General features: G+C 40.3%; 1 protein-coding gene across 1 annotated transcript in view; it reads left to right on the top strand.

Annotated features, from left to right (window-relative positions):
- The window catches only part of kcnh1a (potassium voltage-gated channel, subfamily H (eag-related), member 1a), a 284,348-nt gene that overhangs the window by 26,501 nt on the left and 236,191 nt on the right, over window positions 1-21,656 (top strand). The window contains exons 3-4 of the mRNA XM_043695750.2: window positions 11,375-11,481; window positions 18,378-18,506. Of these exons, the coding sequence (XP_043551685.1) occupies window positions 11,375-11,481; window positions 18,378-18,506 (236 nt within the window). The remainder of the gene's footprint in view (window positions 1-11,374; window positions 11,482-18,377; window positions 18,507-21,656) is intronic.

Raw genomic sequence — 21,656 nt, 5'->3', positions numbered from 1 at the left:
CTTGGCAAAAAGGTAAATTCAAACACAGGTTCTTTCAGGAGAGAGAGAGATGGCAGAGAGAATCAGCTAGGGATCATTTGCTGAATGGAACCTCTTTTCCCTCCAGCAGTTATTTCTCTCGGTCCCCAGCTAAAACTAAAACCAAACTAGAAAAAAATCCCTGAAGTAGGAGAACAGGCTACTCCCCTTTCATTGTACTAGTGTTTTTTTTAAAAAAAACTAAAAGCCTTTTCCCTGATTGTTGCCTTAGGCAGCATCTGTTAGCCGTAATCAAAGTGGACTACCTCAGACAAAACAGAAAACCTTTGCCTTTTACAACCCCTTTTGAAAAAAACCAAGGACAACATAATCTTGTTAAAGGAGAAGCATCGTCACAGTAAGCTTTCATTTCTCCTCTCCCACACCCTCCATCCTTCTAATTAATTTAAAGCCCTCTCTATAGCCCTAGTTATTTGATTCACTGGGATGCTGGTTCTAGCACAGTTCAAAGTGAAGCATGTCCTACCAGAACAACTCCCTTCTACTCCAGTACACGTACTAATGCTCCATGACCTGAAACCCATTCAGCCCATAATCTTTGAGTCATGCATTTAACTTCAGTTTGCCTGTGGCTGAGGAAGTAATTCAGAGATTATTGCCTTGGAGGTTCTGCTTTTTCATTCAGCTCCTAACTGTCCAGTCTTTCAATAAAATCTCCTTTCTAATTCTACCAGTGTCACTGGTACCAACATGGGTGATGATTATTGGACCCCTCCCCTCCCTTTCTATGTTATTTTTCATCAGTATACCTTTAACTGACATGTTCACAGCATTGCTGTATCATAAAATGTGACCTGAGGGAAGAAAGATCTCAGTCTCATTGTAGAGCCACAAAGCTTTCCTGAATGGGTATACAGCCACAAAAATATTATTTAATGCAGTTAGAAAATCATTACCTCTGTCTAAAGGTCAACTGGTTTCACCATTTTGCTGCTCTGAATTGGCACTAAAGTAGAGGGAAGCTCCTGTGCTGTCCTCATTCCTTACTTGGTGTCAATGCTATCTAGTGGCTAAAACGTGCCACTACAAGACAACAGTTTTTGTACAAAGCTATGATTCTCAAGATAACTTTCTTAAAGGGATTGCAAGTTGAGTGATAAGCAAGTACATAAATGTAATCACATCCATGAGGTTCAAAATTTCAGATGATAATCACTAGTTTCATGTTGTTCAACTTACACACAATATTGATGGTGTAGGGCAATCAGAAGCTTTTACAACCATTAACATCATATCATTAAATGCCAGGTCAGCACATCCTAAAAGCTAACAACAACATAAGAGCTACTGCCAACATAGTACAGCTATGCATCCTGGAAGCCATGTACACAAGAAAGTGACGCAGTATGGTATAGCCTATGAGAAACCCTCTCAAAGCATGTAATGGATGGCCAGTTCCATACTTTGGCACAGTCACATTGTAGTGCCAAACCACAAGCTCATCCTGATTTCCTGAAATCTTCTACCTAGTAGATACCTATAGTCCAAAGGTGGCAGGATTACCCGTATGCAAAATCTCAGTATGTCATGTTCATGAGATTCGATCTACATTCACTGGTGGAACAGGTAAAACACATCTCATATCAAACTCCCAAACCAACTCGATTACCCTACCCACTACCTGACCAGCCCTCAGAACAACTTGATCTGACTGCCCTTGCATTACACTTGACCACCCCTCCTCCCAATCCAATCCAATTATCCTCCCAACCATTGGAATGTTCCCTTGATCCAAACTGACCTTACTACTACCCCTCCATCTGACTACCCTTCCGATCACGTGGATACTGTTTTGACCAACTGACTACACCCCTGACCAGACTTGACTACCCCATAACCGAACTATGCCACCTGACCACCTGATTACCCTCCTGACCCCACCTCTTAATCTTCCACCTACTCACTTTACCTACCTAACTCACACTATCCTCCTGGCCACTTTCCTGCTCTATGCACCTACTACTCACTCACCTACCCATTTACTTACTTACTGATTCACTAACATTCACTAGTATTGAAAGTCTGAACCTTTAAGTTTACAATAAAGCAGCTGGTGCTTTAAAAAGATGTGTGTCCATACTTACTCTGACTTTACTCTGATCTGATGGAGTTCCCTGAGGGACTCTGTGCTGTGCGTTTCTGTGAAAGTCAGGATCAGTAGTCACTGAAAGTAATATGCAACAGCATTAATTCAGAGAATTTTTGAATGCAGAAGCTATTGCTCATCATTGTCAGCACACAGAAGTTTCAGGCCAATGTATTTACAGACATTGGTACCCTCCAACATCATGCCAGAAGTAACATTGAATTTTAACCATTCTTGGCTTTCATGTCATCTTCGTCAAAAGACTAAGGGGCTCTTTGCTTAACTTCTTGATCTCTCAGGTAATACTCAGTTTTCCTATAGATCAGATCAGAGTGGTTCTGGAAAAGCACAGCAGGTCAGGCAGCATCCGAGGAGCAGGAAAATCAAAGTTTCGGGCAAAAGCCCTTCATCAGGAATAGAGGCAGGAAGCCTCCAGGGTGGAGAGATAAATGGAGGGGGTGGGGCTGGGGAGAAGGTAGCAAAGAGTTCAATAGGTGAATGTGGGTGGGGATGGAGGTGGTAGGTCAGAGGAGAGAGTGGATCAGATAGGTGGGAAGGGAGATTGGCAGGTGGGACAGGTCATGAGGATACTGCTGAGCTGGAAGGTTGGAACTGGGGTAAGGTGGGGGGAGAGGAAATGAGGAAACTGGTAAAGTCCACATTGATGCCCTGGGGTTGAAGTGTTCTGAGGCGGAAGATGAGGCGTTCTTCCTCCAGGCATCAGGTAGTGAGGGAGCGGTGGTGGAGGAGGCCCAGGACCTGCATGTCCTCGGCAGAGTTGAAATGTTGGGCCATGGGGTGGTGAGGTTGATTGGTGCGGGTGTCCCAGAGATGTTCCCTGAAGTGCTCTGTGCTTCCTGCCTCTATTCCTGATGAAGGGCTTTTGCCCGAAACGTCGATTTTCCTGCTCCTCGGATGCTGCCTGACCTGCTGTGCGTTTCCAGCACCACTCTGATCTAAACTCTGGTTTCCAGCATCTGCAGTCCTCACTTTTGCCCGCGTTTCCTATCAGTACAAACAAGAAACCAAATGTCTCCAAGAGAAAGCTATGAATTAACTTCTCACCTATTCTCTCCTGACTTTCACTAGATTTTACTTTAAGAGCAGATTTTAGTGAATTGTGACTCAATGATTTAAATTACACTTGGGCAAATTCATGGGCACCATGTTTTCCCCTAAGCACTTCTCATTCATGAAATGTGGAGGAGTTTTACTAAGTATTCACTGGTCCAATACTTCAACACATTTTCAGCTCTTTCATCTGGACTTTAGAAAAGTCTGATGTTAACCTCTCCTATCGTATGTTATCTTTCTCCTCCTATGTGTTGTCTTCAGCCTCAAAAAACATTGTATCCCTTATTTATTTTTAAATTGGAAATCGTGAATCACAAGAACATAACATTAGAGGTCAGAGCAAGGCTGTATGCATCTTTAAGCTTGAATGGCCTTTCAAAAAGATGATAGCTGATCTTGTATCTTCCCACACTACATCCATATCCCTTTCCATAATATCCAAAAATCTATCAGTCTCTGTCTTGAATATACTCAATGACTGAGGATTCACAGCTCTGTGAATTGAGAATTTCAAAGATTTAGAAGCCTTTAAGTGAAGAATTTCTCCTTATTTCTGTTCTAAATGATTGATCCCTTATCTAGCAACTGTAACTGTAGTTCTAGACTTGTCAGTGAGAGGAAGCCTCCTTTGTGGTGAATACTGAATGCCATAGTGAAGGCCTTAGAAATGTGCAGTGAAAGTAATTAGAGCAGCAGATTGTGACATTGTTTAGTCTGTAACACTGATTTAACACTTAAACATTTTTAACTTTGTTGCTTCAGCTAACATTCTCTTTTAAATATGCAAAGCTGAACCAACCATGAGGCAGAAGGGGGGTCAGTGGGGCTAAAAAAAGGATCCTCAACTACTTGCAGGCTATTTGCTGCTAACATCTCATAGATCTCTCTGAGTTTTGGGAAGTGAACTGTGTTTGGAATAGATGGCTAACATTAATGAAGTCAGCAGAAATTGGTGTTGCTGGTGGGGAGGTCCTTAGTTGTGACTGCAAATGTACTGCCCAGGCCATTTGTTCCCAACCATGAATACTACTGTTGAATTCACCTTGAGACCTTGGAGTGCAGGTTCATAGCTCCTTGAAAGTGGAGTCACAGGTAGATGGGATAGTGAAGAAGGCATTTGGTATGCTTTCGTTTATTGGTCAGAGTATTGAGTACAGGAGTTGGGAGGTCATGTTGCGGTTGTACAGGACATTGGTTAGGCCACTGTTGGAATATTGCGTGCAATTCTGGTCTCCTTCCCAGCGGAAAGATGCTGTGAAACTTGAAAGGGTTCAGAAAAGATTTATAAGGAGGTTGCCAGGGTTGGGGGATTTAAGCTAAAGGAAGAGGCTGAACAGGCTGGGGCTGTTTTCCCTGGAGCGTCAGAGGCTGAGGAGTGACCTTCTAGAGGTTTATAAAATCATGAGGGGCGTGGATAGGATAAATAGACAAAGTCTTTTCCCTGGTGTCAGGGAATCCAGAACTAGGGGGCATAAGTTTAGGGTGAGAGGGGAAAGCTATAAAAGAGACCTAAGGGGCAATGTTTTCACACAGAGGGTGGTGCGTGTATGGAATGAGCTGCCAGAGGAAGTGGTGGAGGCTGGTACAATTGCAACATTTAAAAGGCATCTGGATGGGTATATGAATAGGAAGGGTTTGGAGGGATATGGGCTGGGTGCTGGCAGGTGGGACTAGATTGGGTTGGGATATCTGGTTGGCATGGACGGGTTTGACCGAAGGGTCTGTTTCCATGCTGTACATCTCTATGCCTCTGTGATAGGGAGATGGAGCAGAGACAGGAGGGAGGAATGCATGTTGTTTTCGGACACTTGAAAAGCAGGAGGAGGGAGAGACAGGATTTGACAACTGCCTGATATACTCATGGTCTTCTGGGATCACTTCTTCTATCCCTAATTAAACCATGAGCAGTGTATGTATCATTTATGCTTTCGGTGGGAAGTGCTCCCAGATCTCTGTCACCCCTTGCAATCAGACCTGCAGAATCCGAGTAGAGAGAGAGAGAGCACAATCCAGTGTTAGTGACTGTGACCCTGAATTTCTTTGCATAGAGTCATATAGCATGGAAACAGACCCTTCGGTCCAACCAGTCCATGCCAATCATGCTCCAAACTAAACTAGCCTCACATGCCTGTACTTGGCCCATATCATTCCAAATCTTTCCTTTTGTGGACTTATCCAAATGTCTTTTCTAGGTTCGAACTGTAACCACATCCACCACTTTCTCTGGCAGTTCATTCCACATACAAACCACTCTTTGTATAAAAACGTTGCACCTCATGCCCTTTTTAAATCGTTCTCCTCTCACCTTAAAAATATGCCCGCTAGTTTTGAACACCTTCCCTCTAGGGAAAAGATCCTTGTCAATCACCTTATCTATACCCCTCAAGATTTCATAAACCTCAATAAGATCAGCCCTCAATCTCCTACATTCCCAGCCTATCCAGTCTATTTTTATATCTCAAAACACCATTCCTGGTAATTTTTTTCTGAACTGTTTCCAGTTTAACAATATCCTTCCTATATCAAGATGACTGGAACTGCACACAATCCTCCAGAAGAGGCCTCAGCAACATCCAGTACACTCTCAACATGACATTCCAACTTCTTTGCTCAAAGGTCTGAACAATGAAGGGAAGCATGCTAACTGCCTTCTTTACCACCCAGTCTACCTGTGACGCAAATTTCAAAGCATTATGTACCTGAACCACTAGGCCTCTCTGTTTTGCAACACTACCCACAGCCGTACTATTAATTGTATAAGTCCTGTCCTTGTTTGTTTTACTTAACTGCAATAATTCACACACTCCATCTACTACTCCAAAGCCTGTTGACCCAATTAGAGTCATAGAGATATACAGCATGGAAACAGATACTTTGGCACAACTTGTTGATGCCGACTAGATATCCTAAATAAATCTCATCCCATTTGCCAGCATTTGGTCCATATTCCTCTAAACTGTTTCTATTCAGTTACCCACCCAGATGCCTTTTAAATATTGGAATTGTACCAGTCTCCACCACTTCCTCTGGCAGCTCATTCCATACACGTACCACCCTCTGCATGAAGGAATTGCCCCTTAGCTCCCTTTTAAGTTTTTCCCCTCTCACCTCAAACCTATGTCCTCTAAGTTATAGCCTCCCCCAAATCCAGAGAAAATACCTTGTCTATTTATCCTATCCATGCTTCTCATGATTTTATGAACATCTACAAGGTCGCCCCTCATCCTTCGATATGCCATGGAAAACAGCCCCAGCCTATCCCTATAGCTCAAATCCTCCATCCCTGGCAACTTACTTGTAAACCTTTTCGGAACCCTTTCAGGTTTCACAACATCCTTCTTATAGCAAGGAAACCAGAATTGCATGCAGTATTCCAGTAGTGGCCTAACCAATGTCTTCTACAGCTGCAACATGACCTCACAACTCCTATACTGAAAGCACTGATCAATAAAGACAAGCATACTAAGTGCTTTCTTCATTATCCTGTCTACCTGCAACTCCACCTTCAATAAACTATGAATCTGCTCTCCAAGGTCCCTTTGATCAGCAGCACTCCCCAGGGCCTTACCATTAAGTGTGTAAGTCCTGCTCTGATTTGCCTTTCCAAAATGCAGCACCTCACATTTATCTAAATTAAACTCCACCTGCCACTCCTCAGCCCATTGGTCCATCTGATCAAGATCCTGTTTTCTTTTGAGTAATTACCATCGCTGTCCACTAAACCTCCAATTTTGGTGTCATCTGCAAACTTACTAACCATTCCTCCTATGTTCACATTAAGATCATTTATATAAATTATGAAAAGCAATGGACTCAGCAACGATCCCTGTGGAACACTGCTGGTCACAGACCTCTAGTCTGAAAAGCAACCCTCCACCACCACCACCCTCTGTTTCCTATCATAAAGCCAATTTTGCTTACACTGAATCCCATGTGATCTAACTTTACTAATTAGTCTACCATGTGGAACCTTGTCAAAGTCTTTATTAAAGTCCAAGTAAATACTGACTACAGCTCAGCCCTCATCAATCTTTTTGGTTACTTCATCATAAAACCCAAATCAAGTTTGAGAGACATGATTTTCCTTGCACAAAATCATGCTGACTATCCCTAAACATTCCTTGTCTCTCCAAATGCATGTAAATCCTATCTTTCAGAATCATCTCCAACAACTTCACATGTCTGTATTTTCCAGGCTTCTCCTTACAACTTTTCTTAAACAAAGTTTGAAAGTGCCGGTGTTAGAATGAACGTACAAAGTTAAAAATCACACAACACTAAGTTATAGTCCAACAGGTTTATTTGGAAGCACAGGCTTTCGGAGTGCAGCTCCTTCATCAGGCGGTTGTCAAGCACTCCAAAAGCTAGTGCTTCCAAGTAAATCTGTTGGACTATAATCTGGTGTCGTGAGTTTTAACTTTCTTAAACAATGTCACAACATTAACAACCCTCCAGTCCTCCAGTACTTCACCTATGTTTACAGATATTTCTGCTAAGAGCCCGGCAATTTCCTCCCTAACGTCCTACAATATCCTGGGATACATTTGATCGGGACCTGGGATTTATCTACCTTTATGTTTTCTAAGAGCTTTAGCACTTCCTCTTCTTTTTGCAGTGAGATCCTTGTTGACTAGAACAGGTAATGTCTGGAACATTTCTCATTTTGACATTCACCGTATCAAAAGGGTGATAATGGCTGTTTGTGCAAGGAGAGTAGATTTTTCTGAATGCTTAGGGAGAAGTAAGCAGTGTGTGACTTTGCGGGACAGTGGGATTAATTTTGTGTGTATGTGTGTGCGTGTGCCTGCTGCGTTTCACCACAGATGCACTGCAACTGTGAAAGTTACTGAATGCTGAATATACAGTTTCTGTGTGACCATGCTCACCACATATGGTGGTCAATGTCTATTGTCCTGGCATTTTTTGTAGCACTAATCAACCAAACCGCCCCGTGGCCCAACATTTCAACTCCCCCTACACTCTGCCGAGGACATGGAGGTCCTGGGCCTCCTTCACCGCCGCTCCCTCACCACCAGACGCCTGGAGGAAGAACGCCTCATCTTCTGCCTCGGAACACTTCAACACCAGGGCATCAATGTGGACTTCAACAGCTTCCTCATTTCCCCTTTCCCCCACCTCATCCTAGTTTCAAACTTCCAGCTCTACACTGTCCCCTTGACCTGTCCGGACTTGTCCGACCTGCCTAGCTCCTTTTCCACCTATCCACTCCACCCTCTCCTCTCTGAGCTATCACCTTCATCTTCTCCCCCACTCACCTATTGTACTCTATGCTACTTTCTCCCCACCCCCACCCTCCTCTAGCTTATCTCTCCATGCTTCAGGCTCTCTGCCTTTATTCCTGATGAAGGGCTTTTGCCCGAAACGTCGATTTTGCTGCTGACGGATGCTACCTGAATTGCTGTGCTCTTCCAGCACCACTGATCCAGAATTTGGTTTCCAGCATCTGCAGTCATTGTTTTTACCTCTATTTTTTATAGTACATTCATTCTCTGGTAGACTGTGTTCCCTCATTCATGCACTGCCAGAGAATGGCTACCGACCAAAAGGGGAAGTCTAGTTGATACCTGACTCATGACTCCAATCTGCAGCTCAAATGTGAAGCCAGCACAAAGACAATGGAGCCATGCTGTCACACTAAGTATTATAGAGTATGGGGGCGTTGAAACAATTGTTCTGCTGTCTTGACTGCTCCTGAATAATCCTTCCAACCCTGGCCATTGTGATAGCACCGTGCTTGCCTCTGTGAGGCAGGAATAGGAGGAACAGCTGGAGGATGGAGGAGAAGGTGAGACAGCCAGAACATCTCTGCCCAGACTGTTCTGATTCTGTTATTTAACTATGATTTCCATAAACACAAGCACAATTCCCATTGTACAACTATCCTCTGTGCCTTACCATTTGCCCTTCTACAGATCAGAGTTCTCTTGTAGTCACAATGCTGAAATAAGGTCAGTGGAAGATAACTAGTTATCCTTGTGCATTCTCTTAGTACCTGTCCTTCAGGTGCCTTTACCTGGCTTCGTGCCCCTGTGCAGAGATATCCCTGTGGCTGCAGAGTGGTTGGTGGAAAGCTGTTGACTTTTAACAGGGGAGACTATAGATGACCCAACAGGATAACTGTGAGCATCTTTGGGCCCAGAAGACCCTGTTTCAGGACACCATCCCAGCATAGGTGACATCAGTCTGGGCTGACAGGTTGATAGCCAACAGCAGGGGCTAAGGGTCAAATTCAGTGATGCTGGGAGAGGATATTCAGTTTGGGTACTGCAGAGCAATTGGCACCACCCACAGAAATGCTTCAACAATCACAGTCATCTGCTGGAACCCAGATTGCTGATAGCAGTGAGACCCTGAACGTTTGTTTTTGCGTTGCTATCCATAACTGTGATGGCAACCGTCTGAGCCTCCTCGGCAACAAACAGCAGCAGTCAGACAGTGATGGCTTCAGTTTGTGCTGCAATGGAAGCTGAAATATCAGTCATCAGATACTGCATCTTGGTTGGGTCCACAAGTGTTTTCTGTTGCCAATTAATGTCCATTGATTCAACATGTGCTGATCTTGCTATCCTCAAAAGTACATGATGTGTCAAGAGCTGAGCTTGTTACTTCAGCACACCAGCTGTTGATCATGTCGCAGTGTGTGGGTTTCTGAATAGATAAATTCTTAAAGATGTGGGTGAGGAAAGGAGTTAAAGCAAGAGGTGTATACTTCAACCATTTGCAGATTGTAAATCAGAAGAAGTTGTGAGATGAGGGGGATATGTGTTGTGACAAAGTGGTTTTGGAAGGAACATATTATTACTGTGTGTGCTTTCAGACTAGAAAGTGCTGTGGCCTCATTTGTGGCCATGAGAGTGACCGCCATCACTGACCCCTCCGTGTGAGATCTTGTGGCTATGGCCATCTTCCACCGGTTGGCCATAATTACTGTTCTCAGTAATCATTTGTAACATATATTATCTAGCAAGTTTATAGTTTCTTTTCTCAAGTTTCATAAAAATCACCACATGCCTCACTTGTATTGTCCATATATTTAATGGTTATATCTTCAGGCAACAGACAGAAGTTGGAAAACTGGGTAGCTCTCATTGGAAAATGGTATATGAGGCAGCTACACAGCAAACATTGTTCAGTGTGAAAGGTGCCTTTTTGAGCAGTTGATGCACCCATAGATGTGAAACAAAATGATCAGCAATGCTGCCAGTAAGTGTGGAATGGATAGCTTTAAACCCAAAAGACTAATATTCATCAATTGTTTGGAATCATTAAAATGGATTTACTTTAAAGGTATGCCCTTTGTGGGAAAAATCCATGATTTAACCTATTGCCCAGAAGCCTTTTGCAAATGAACTATTAGCATTTTGTTTGTTCCAATACTATTGATCTTTTAAAAATGTACTGAAGACTTCGTTAGAGCACTGATAACAAGAATGAACTGAATCAATGTTAATATTGTTAGCAGCATACTATTAAAGTGGCAATTTTCATTTATTGGCTTGAAAGGCTGAGAAGAAATTGAAAATATTATTGTTGCTGAATCTTTACAGGTTATTAGTTCTTGAATGCAGGAATGGAATCTACAAAGGAATGGAATCTAGGAATTTTGGAGTAAGTTATTTGGGCCTGGAATTTCCATGAGGAGTTTGGACTAACTATTTCTAGTAAACTTAAGGAAGATAGAATCGTGATCAGTATTCTGTTTTTCTTAGCTGGAGAATTTAAGTTCAATAAGTTATATGTAGCTGAATAATAATAATTCTTTATGTAAATACTGGTAGGTTCTTGAACCCTGCAGATATCAGAATTGAGCCTGATACTATCCTCACCATTCTTCCCAATGGCCTTTTTTTTGGCAGGAGAGGTCCTGCATAGCATTTTACCCTGGGTCAGGTACTGGCAAGTGCTGGCGCTCCCACAGCACTACAGAAGAGGTTAGTAGAATCAGCACAAGCAATAGTTAAATTCAATCCTGTTTAATGCAGCTCATTATTATAATGTATGGAGTGTTTAATATTGACATTGGAAAAAATTAACAAGGATTTCTAAATTAAGCTGCAAAATCAGAATGCTGTAAGTAAAATTCAGTTTACAGTAATCTGAACCAAAAACTGAAAATTTACACCAATAATTGTCATATTGATTTCTGTTTTGCAGTTTCATGTTTGGAGAGTTAACAGATAAAGAAACAATTGAAAAAGTACAGCAGACATTTGAAAACTACGAGATAAACTCATTTGAAATCCTTATGTACAAAAAGAACAGTAAGTAAAATATCTTGTTCAGAATTCTGTGTAAGACAAAGATTGTTATTTAGATTTGGTTGCAGTGTAAATATAGATATTGTCTTGACAGTAATTTAAAATAGTTTGTTAGGTTTCATATTGAATATGCATTTATTTCATTAAAAATAATTTGCAGATGCCTTGTTTTATATTTTGTTGCCAAGGTACAGTGCAACCTAATTTACTCATGATTCATTGATTTGGTTTGTGAAAGGTCATATAATAGCCTAAGCAGGACTCCTATAGTGCCATGGTAATGTTCCTACCTTTGAGCCAGGAGGCTGAGATTCAAATCCCACTTGCTCTACAAGTGTGTATTTACATTTCTGAACAGGCTGATTAGAAAATACCTCGAATAGTTTAAGCTAGATTTGCATCAGTAGAAAGCAATTCTAGATACATATGTAAAAGCAAGAGTAACTTGGCAAACAAGCCTTGAGCACACTGAAGTGAAATTTAATATTTTGAGGTGTAAAATGCAAATTACATGGAAAGAAAATAATGGAAGAAAGATTAATCCACTTCTGATTAATTTGTAGCCTTGCCACAGTGAATTTTCATATTAATTAACTTGGGTTTTAAGCCTTTTTAAACCTTGTATGAGGCTGACTCTGCCAACTGCCCTAACATTAGAAAGCTTCTGCCAGAGGGGTTTGTGCCACGTATGAGTCACAAATATCGTTATTTGAAATAATGATAGTCTCGCAATCTTTGCTTTGAACTCTGGATAATTGCTATTCCCAGATGAGTAATGTGATACCAATGTGCCATTGTTGATTGATGTGTGATCATTCAGTATTCTATAAATTTAAAAGGGGTAGGACACCAGAGGTTGAGGTGGAATATGAAGTGTGAGAACGCCTGAAGCACAAGGTTTGATCTCCTTTCTTGCAGAGACAGTGTGGGATTGCCTCCAAGTCTTTCCAATATTAGACAAAATTATGGCATTTTGCAGTAGTTTGGCAAAAAGTCACCAAAGGGCAGAGAACTCAGGTAGAAAATGATATGAGGTTTTTAAAGTTTGCAATGCATAAAAGTTTTCAATTTTAATGTCATATTTATGAACATATGAACAAAGAACAAGGATAAGCCACTGGGCCTTGGAGCCTGCTCTGCCATTCAATAAGATTGGGCCTGATCTGATTTTAAAACCTCAATTCTGCATTCCAGTATATCTCAATAATCTTTCATTCCCTTGGTAATCAAGAATCTATCTACCTTTGCCTTAAAATAGTTAAAGATCCTGCATCCACTGCCATTTGAAGAAGGGAAACATAAACATTCACAACCCTCATCTCTGTTTTAAATGGGCAAACCCCTTATTTTTAAACTATGATTCCAAGTTTTAGATTCTCCCACAAGTGGAACCATCCTTTCCATGTCCACCCAGGTGAGTCCCTCAGGTTCTATTTCAATTAAGACCACTAACTCTTCGAAACTCCAGAGGATAGAGGCCTAGTCTATCTAGCCTTTCCTCATGAGGCAAAGTACTCCATTTGTATAGCATTGTCAAGTACCTTGTTTATTATTATTATTCTTGTTATGCAAGCACCACAAAGATTGTAGTCATTACTGTAATAGTAATTGTGGTGCTATTTGTGCCCAAATGATTGACAATAAATAATGACAATAAATAACAAATAAAATAATTCTACCCCAAAAGTTAAATGAGTATTATTTTAGCAAAAACTTAAAATTAATAATATCTGGGGCATAGGGAACCTTTATTTCATGCAGTTGACCAGAATGATGAGCAAAGATTACCAAGTAGTAGCAAGATTAATAAAACTATAAATAACGATTATTCAATTTTGATTATTATTCAAGTAAATTGATAGGCTTAGGTTTTAGAGAGTTCCATTTTAACAGAAATTGATTTCTGATTTGTAGTCAAATCTAGTTATAGAGTATGGCCAACAAATGTATAGAAATATAGAAAATAGGTTCAGGAATAGGTCCATTAAGCCAGCTCCATCATTTGACATAATCACGGCTGATAGTCTATCTGAACACTACGGTCTACCTAGTGTCTTTGGGGCCAGTTGTTTTTCAGATTTTGGAACTTTTCGAATTTCAGAATAAATCACATTTTCACAGTGAAATAAATAAAAAGTACTGAACAGCAGACCCATGTTTAACTGTACGAGTGCTGAGACACAACTGATGCCTGCCAGTGCTGGGCCATACCGCTATGTCACATCCGAGTAAAGTGGATTGAGTGGGTGTGGAGTTGGGTCACCTGTTTGCACGTCAAACAACCTTGTTATATAGAAACAACTTCACAAAAAATCTTTGGATTTCGGAGCTTTGCGGATTTCAGAATTTCATACAAAGGATTGTGTGCCTGTACCTCCAGGTCTTTGGTCTCTAGAGATATAATTTTAAAAAATATATTTAGCAACTTGGCTTTCACAGCCTTCCTTGGCAAAGAATTTAACCGATTCACCAACCTCCGAGTGAAGTATTTTCTCTTCATCTTAGTCTGAAATGGCCACCACATAATCTGCCTTCTCCTTGTATCAGATTTCCTGGATAGGGGATGCATCATCTCTGCATGCAGTCTGGCCAACCCTTTCAGAGTTGTATATGTTTCAATAAGATCCCCATTGCCCACTCACTCAACCTGACTAAGTGCCTTGAAGTTTTTTTTAAAATACTCCTCACCATCTACAACCCTATATAATTTTGTGTCATCAACAACCTTGAAATAATGACATTATCAAAATCATCAATACATGTGTTGTGAATAATCGATGTCCAGTTACCTCACTTGTTCCCATCTTCCCCTCTGAAATTGATTAATTTATTCCTGCACTATTTCTGTCTGCTAACCAATTCTCAATCTATGCTAGTTATTACCACCAGTTCTGTATGCTTTGATTTTGAACACTAAATTCGGAATATCCAAATTCACCACATCCACTGGTTCTCTCTCAACTATTTTGCTCAAAAAAAAACACCAGTAGGTCTCTTGTGAAAACTGAACTAAGATACTTGTTTAATAGCTATGCCATATCATTGTTTTCTGCTATCAATTCTCCCATTTATCTCTCTACCATTTTTCATTTTTATATATTTATCATAGAAACATAGAATCCCTACAGTGTGGAAACAGGTCCTTCAGCCCAACAAGTCCACACTGACCCTCCAAAGAGTATCCCACCTGGACCCATTCCCCTAGCCTATTATTCTACATTCACCCATGACTAATGCACCCAACCCACACATCCCTGAACACTATGGGCAATTTAACATGGCCAGTTCACCAAACCTGCACATCTTTGGATTGTGGGAGGAAACCAGAGCAGCCACAGCAAACTCCACACAGACAGTCGCCCGGGGCTGGAATCGAACCCGGGTCGAACTCTTACAGTGCAATTTTATGTTCCACACAATTTTACTGTCATATTCTACTTCCCCCTCTTAATCAAGCTCTTAGTCTTCCTCTACTGAATTTTAAATTGCTCCCAGTCCTCGGTCTTCTTGCAACTTTATATGACTCCTCGTTGATCTAATATTATCCTTAAATTCATTTTGTTTGCCATGACTTGGCAAGATATTGCAGGAAAGGGTGTTCAGTGTGTCTTATTGATGTTATAATCAGTGAGGCTTTCAGTGGTGTACTTCTCTGTGTCAGGTTATTAAATAGTGCTCCTAGCATTGTCAAGTTCAGCAATTTCTTGCTATTGCTGACAAAGAATATATCTGGAATATATCTACTGCCTGCACCAAAACCTCCATGGTAGCATCAGAGAACCTCTGTATTTGTGTACTCATACCGTTAGGCATGGTTCATCAACTTCATCCTAAATGCCTGTAGCCAGAAAGCACCTTTCTTTATGGGACATTTCTGCTTTTAGGTGGATTTACTTTTATCTGTCCTCAATGGTGCAGCCAGTCAGTAGTGCAATAAATGCTAACCATTAATAATACAAGAAGCATCAACATTGAGTAATGCCTGTCTGCATGTTAACTGGTGTGGGCAGGCCACATTTTGGCACAATATTTTTATATCAGCCTTTTGTCATTATAAGTCCCTGGCCAAAAACTTGTTGTTCACCAAAGTTAAAACAAATTGAACACTTTAACAACTTGAGCTGAAAATGTGTTGCTGGAAAAGCGCAGCAGGTCAGGTAGCATCCAAGGAGCAGGAGAATTGATGTTTCGGGCATGAGCCCTTCTTCAGGAATTTAACAACTTCACTTGCTGGCCTATACCAACCTGAGAACCAAACCAAATTTTCTTTCAGACTTGATTTCTCATGCTGCTAACAAGCTGCGATTGACTACGTTTCATGTAGTCCTGTTGCTACATAAAATAGCAGGTGGTATGTTTCTGGCCAAAAACATGTATGTGCTTCGTGTCCACAATCTTTGTGCCTTAGACCGTTCACGCACTGAGAATAGCCTGTATATTCAAAATTAGACCATAAGTCATAGGAGCGGAAGTAAGGCCATTCGGCCCATCGAGTCCACTCCGCCATTCAATCATGGCTGATGGGCATTTCAACTCCACTTACCCGCATTCTCCCCGTAGCCCTTAATTCCTTGTGACATCAAGAATTTATCAATTTCTGCCTTGAAGACATTTAGCGTCCCAGCCTCCACTGCACTCTGTGGCAATGAATTCCACAGGCCCACCACTCTCTGGCTGAAGAAATGTCTCCGCATTTCTGTTCTGAATTTACCCTCTCTAATTCTAAGGCTGTGTCCACGGGTCCTAGTCTCCTTGCCTAACGGAAACAATTTCCTAGCGTCCACCCTCTCCAAGCCATGTATTATCTTGTAAGTTTCTATTAGATCTCCCCTTAATCTTCTAAACTCCAATGAATACAATCCCAGGATCCTCAGCCGTTCCTCATATGTTAGACCTACCATTCCAGGGATCATCCGTGTGAATCTCCGCTGGACACGCTCCAGTGCCAGTATGTCCTTCCTGAGGTGTGGGGACCAATAACTGGACACAGTATTCCAAATGGGGCCTAACCAGAGCTTTATAAAGTCTCAGTAGCACAACAGTGTTTTTATATTCCAACCCTCTTGAGATAATTGACAACGTTGCATTCGCTTTCTTAATCACGGACTCAATCTGCATGTTTATCTTTAGAGAATCCTCAACTAGCACTCCCAGATCCCTCTGTACGTTGGCTTTACGAATTTTCTCACCGTTTAGAAAGTAATTCATGCTTCTATTCTTTTTCCCAAAGTGCAAGACCTCGCATTTGCTCACATTGAATTCCATCAACCATTTCCAGGACCACTCCTCCAAACTGTCTAGATTCTTCTGCAGCCTCTCCACTTCTTCAGTAGCTTAGACATTTTAGTTCAGGCACCATAATGTGTATTTTTGCTAAATAATTAAAGACGTCTCAAATCAAATCAATTTCATGCCATAGGGCAATTTTGCAAAGATAATTTACATTGAATTTTAAAAAAGTAAAGCAAAGACGATAGGAGTGCATTAGTTTTGAAAGTTTTGTTGTATATTGTGGAAAGCACTAATTAGAATTTTGTCCATAATTTTAGGAGATTTTCCAAAGTACTGCTAGTCTGATTTCATGGCATTTTAATATTTTCAGATGTTTTATGATAACAATTCATGAAACGTTGCACCTTTTTAAGTTCACTCCTGTCTTTAAATTGTCTCGAACTAACTTAGAATATACCATTGGAACTGATGCTCTCACAGCTGTACTTTAGCACAGTTGAAAACATGAATAGATGTCTCTGATTCACAATTGACTTGAAAAGTACCTTTACTGTTTAGTATCTGTGTTCTGCATGCTTCTAACAAAAATAAGGTTACATTTTAGAACTAGATCTAATTGGTTGTATATGACAAATCATGTGGCTAATCTATTTCCTGAGATACATAATTCTGTAGCAGAGTAAACAGAAATGTAGAAAATAGGAGTAAGTGTAGGCCTTTCAGCCCTTCGAACCTGCTCCACCATTTGATATGATCATGGCTAATCATCCAATTCAGTGTCCTGTACTGGCTTTCACACCATACCTTTTGATCCTTATGGCCCAAAGATCTGTATCTTAACTCCTTCATGAAAATATTCAATGTTTTGGCCTCACTTGCGTTCTGCGACAGAGGATTCCAAATGCTCTTAATTCAATTCAAAAGTTTTATTCAACACAATATTCCAACAACTTTAATTTGTAACACTTTAATCAACTATTATTTTTCATCCACATGCTTAATTTAAATAAAATTTTGCAAGACCGAATTACAAGAAGACAATGCAAAAATTAATAATGATCAAATGTAGAAATCTTCATCAAAACCTCCATTTAGTTAACTTGTATTTCCTTCTAGTGACTTTGTCTTCCTTGACTCTGGTGTTGCTTTCTTCTAGCTTGATAATACATGAGACTTCTACTACTTTGTCAAGCTGGTTTTCTTTTGTTCATATTTAATGAAAATTGTTGATGTCGATTAGAACTCAGAAGGTTGTGGTTAGATCTGCACACCATCTGTGGCAATTAATTTCCTTTGACACAGTTGTTAGCTCAATTAAAATAAATTTGTTAATAGCTACATCAAGCAGCACAGAGAGGAATTTCAAGGAAAACCAGAGTGGCAAAAGAAGCACGTGAAGGAAATTATGTTGAATGTCGAGGAGTATATGTCCACCTGCTGCTGCCAATGTACTTCAAGCAGTCATAGATGTATTTTAGATTACTCTCTTACTAAAGAATGCATCTTTGTTTTACAGCACTATGTTCTACATTTTTGAGGGTATGGTGTGATTGGCATAATTAGATTTAGGTTAGCTTGTTAAAGATTGTGATAATTAAATAATGCAATGGCACAAATGGGAAGTCTACTTGACATCTTTAAAATAAATATTGTTTTCTTTGTGAAAGGGACTCCAGTGTGGTTCTTTGTGAAAATTGCTCCAATTCGAAATGAGCAAGACAAGGTGGTACTATTTCTTTGCACATTCAGTGATATCACAGCGTTCAAACAACCCATTGAAGATGAGTCGTCTAAAGGTAACTCTTCTGGCCTTTCTTGCTTTGTAATATACTTAATTCAGTTTAACATCACATTAAAGTGTACTCTGATAATAAATAAATTCATGTCTGTATGTTCTATCGTTATATTGATATGCAATACGAGTAAAGATTGTAGCAACCTATTCCGATAGGTAAATTCCAGTAACTAAATTAGGAATCACTTTTAATGTTCTTGAAGAAAATGTTTAATTTAATATGCTAACATAACATAACGGATGTTGGATAAAAAAATCTTTCCCTTAAATGGATAAAGCTTAGACATAGTTACTTCGATAAAGCAATGAAAGCTGTATTTTATGGTCCCATGGTCAGTGTGTTTTTTGGTGGAGGTGGTGACATAAAATATATTGGCTGTCCAGCTCATATCCTTCCTGCCAATTTCAGACTGGTTTCCCTAATATGGGGTATGCATAAGGCACGTACTAGGCTGTCTGCCCTTAGGTCTTAAGTGCCCAATAATTGGCAAGTAAGTGCCTCAATCTTTCTCTGCTGCCATAAAATAATGGCGTGGGCCAGATTATGAAGGCAGTTTTTGAAAGAGATCCTTCAGACAGGAATGGCTGGCGTGCTTACATCTACAGAGAGTACCCTGTACATCCACAGCCTTTACCCAAAAGATGTCAACGCCCTCCCCATCTGTCAATTCCCCCAGCCTGCTTTTTAATATCTGACCTGTATCTGATGCTTCCCCCTCAAGGCCCTCTGATACCTCCCTGACAGATATCTGTGTCTTTTCTCCTGACATCTCCTTGTAGTTCCAGCAGTGATCATTACTTAGCTGCTGGTCAAGCAGACTGGCTGACAGCTCACAACGATGTGAGTTCATGTCAGTGGAGGGCTGAAAGTTTGATCTGCTGACCCCAGTGTATATATGCTGGAGGGCAGGCTTTTCAAACATTGACTTATTTGAGACCACCTAGCTCGCACTTTCCTGATAAATCCAGTTCTAAGGTTAATTGCATCTCTTGTACGCCCAGCAGAAAATAGGGATTACATTATGATAGCTCAGATATGTGTTCCTTTTGAGCTAATTATCGTGAACGTAGGTATCAAATGGGATTAAGTAAAGTAGAAATATATCTTGGATGGTGATATGACATGGTAGTAAGCAGCCTGTTTTACAATAAGTTGGGTAAAAAGGGCACCAATGAATCAGCAGCTTGTATTATACCAAAGTGGGTAAGACTTTTGATTCATTATCTCTCAATTTGCACTATACACCTAAGATGAATTTATGTTCATCTATATCTTGGAAATATGGTTAGGAAGCCTTGTACTTATATTGCACCTTTCATAACCATCAGACATCTCAAAGCAATTTGTTGCTAATGAAATACCTTTTAAGTGTAGTTTGTCATGAAGTAAAAGATGAGGCAGTTAATTGCGAGCAGCAAGTTCCCACAAACAGCAATGTGATAATGACCAGATTATTTTGTGGCATCATCTTAAAATTAAAGTGACATTATTTAGCAGTAAAATTATGAAGAGTGTTTTCTCATAAAGGATATGAGCTATAGAACTCCTTCCTCTCACACACTGAGAATGTTGGGTCAATTTTAATTTTCAAGACAGAGATTAAGAGATTTTTGATAAATAACATTCTTGAGGGATATGGACCAAAAGCAATTAAACTGCAAATTCAGCCATGATCCAGTTGAATATCGGAACTAATTTAACACCGACTCCTGTATCTGCCGCCTTCTATGCCAGGAGCAAGCATTTATAAAATTGCCCCAATACAGAATAGGGAAAGAGGCAGAAGAAAAGGGCACCTTCTCTTTCATTCAATATGATCTCAGTAGAGACAAAGTTTTTTTCAGAAATATGATAAGCCAAGTGTTTACTAAAAGAATGAAGCCACAAGATTCATAGTTTAAAAATATATAATTTTAGTCACAGAAATCAAAGAACATTGCAGTGCTAACAACTACACTTCCACCCTAACTAGTCAGTTCCATTAAAGATATTAAAAGTACAATGAACATTGTTACTTACACCATAAACCAAATTTAAAAGCTCAGATTTTCTTCTATAGCTGGTTAGTTTACACAACCAAAAGACTTGCATCAGATATTTTTCAGAAATTGAAAGATTGGTCACTTGGTCTGAGTACTGTTTCAAATGTTCATGTAAAGTTTGAGGTTTCTTAGATTTTCCACTTACTTCCAGAAAGGCTATCCCTTCAATGGAGCTCCAATTTCTCATGGTTTAGGCTAACAGCTCAATATAGGAAACAGAATTGGCTGGCATCTTAATAGTAGCCACCTTGAATTGTGACTTTCCTGGGTCTATATGTTCTTTTACTCTGGCATCCTGCATTGTGCAAACTAACACGGTCCCACATGAAATTAGCTATCGCTGAATTTTAACTCACTGTTTTTTAAGTCCTTTAGTCCTTTTAAACCCTTCTTGCCAGCATACAAAATTTTCAGAGTCTGACTTGAGAGATATGCTTCCTCTATCCAATGTGCTCTGAACTGAAAAAAAACAAACTGCTTGAAAAGAAAAGATACCCAATCTACTCCCTCCCCCCCCCCTATAATTAAATTATCTTTGAATTCTTTTCTTCCTATTTGTTATTTCCTAAACAGCTTGTTCACTTAATCAGCTATTGGAAGCAAATACCAAAACATAGAAAATAGGAGCAGGAGTCGACAATTCGGTCTTTCAAGCCTGCCATGCCATTCAACATAATCATGGCTCATCATCATATTCAGTGTCCTGTTTCCCCTTTTGCCCATACCCTTTAATCCCTATAGCTACAAGAGCTATGTTTCCTTCTTTAAAACATTCAATGTTTTGGACTCCACCCCTTTCTGTGACAGGAAATTCCACAGGTTCACTGCTGTCTGGGTGAACAAATTTCTCCTCATCACAGTCTGAAATATTCGTAACCTTTGACTGTGACCCCTGGTACTGGGTTCTCTGGACATTGGTAACATCCTTCCTGTGTTTACCCTATCTAGGCCTGTTAGCTCATCCAAAGTCCCGTGAATATAGTTCTAACTGATCCAGTCTAGCTTCATATATCAGTTAGCAAGATTCTCTGCTCCTCTACACAAATCCTCGCTATGCAATCTGCTGCACCTGTCTGCTTACTTTCAGCAATTGGTGAAAAAGGACACC

The sequence above is a fragment of the Chiloscyllium plagiosum genome, unplaced genomic scaffold (assembly GCF_037043375.1).
Source record: "Chiloscyllium plagiosum isolate Xiang-an unplaced genomic scaffold, Cpla_swu_hap1 HiC_scaffold_10, whole genome shotgun sequence".
Classification (NCBI taxonomy): Eukaryota; Metazoa; Chordata; class Chondrichthyes; order Orectolobiformes; family Hemiscylliidae; genus Chiloscyllium; species Chiloscyllium plagiosum.
This window is presented reverse-complemented; position numbering and strand designations above follow the sequence as displayed.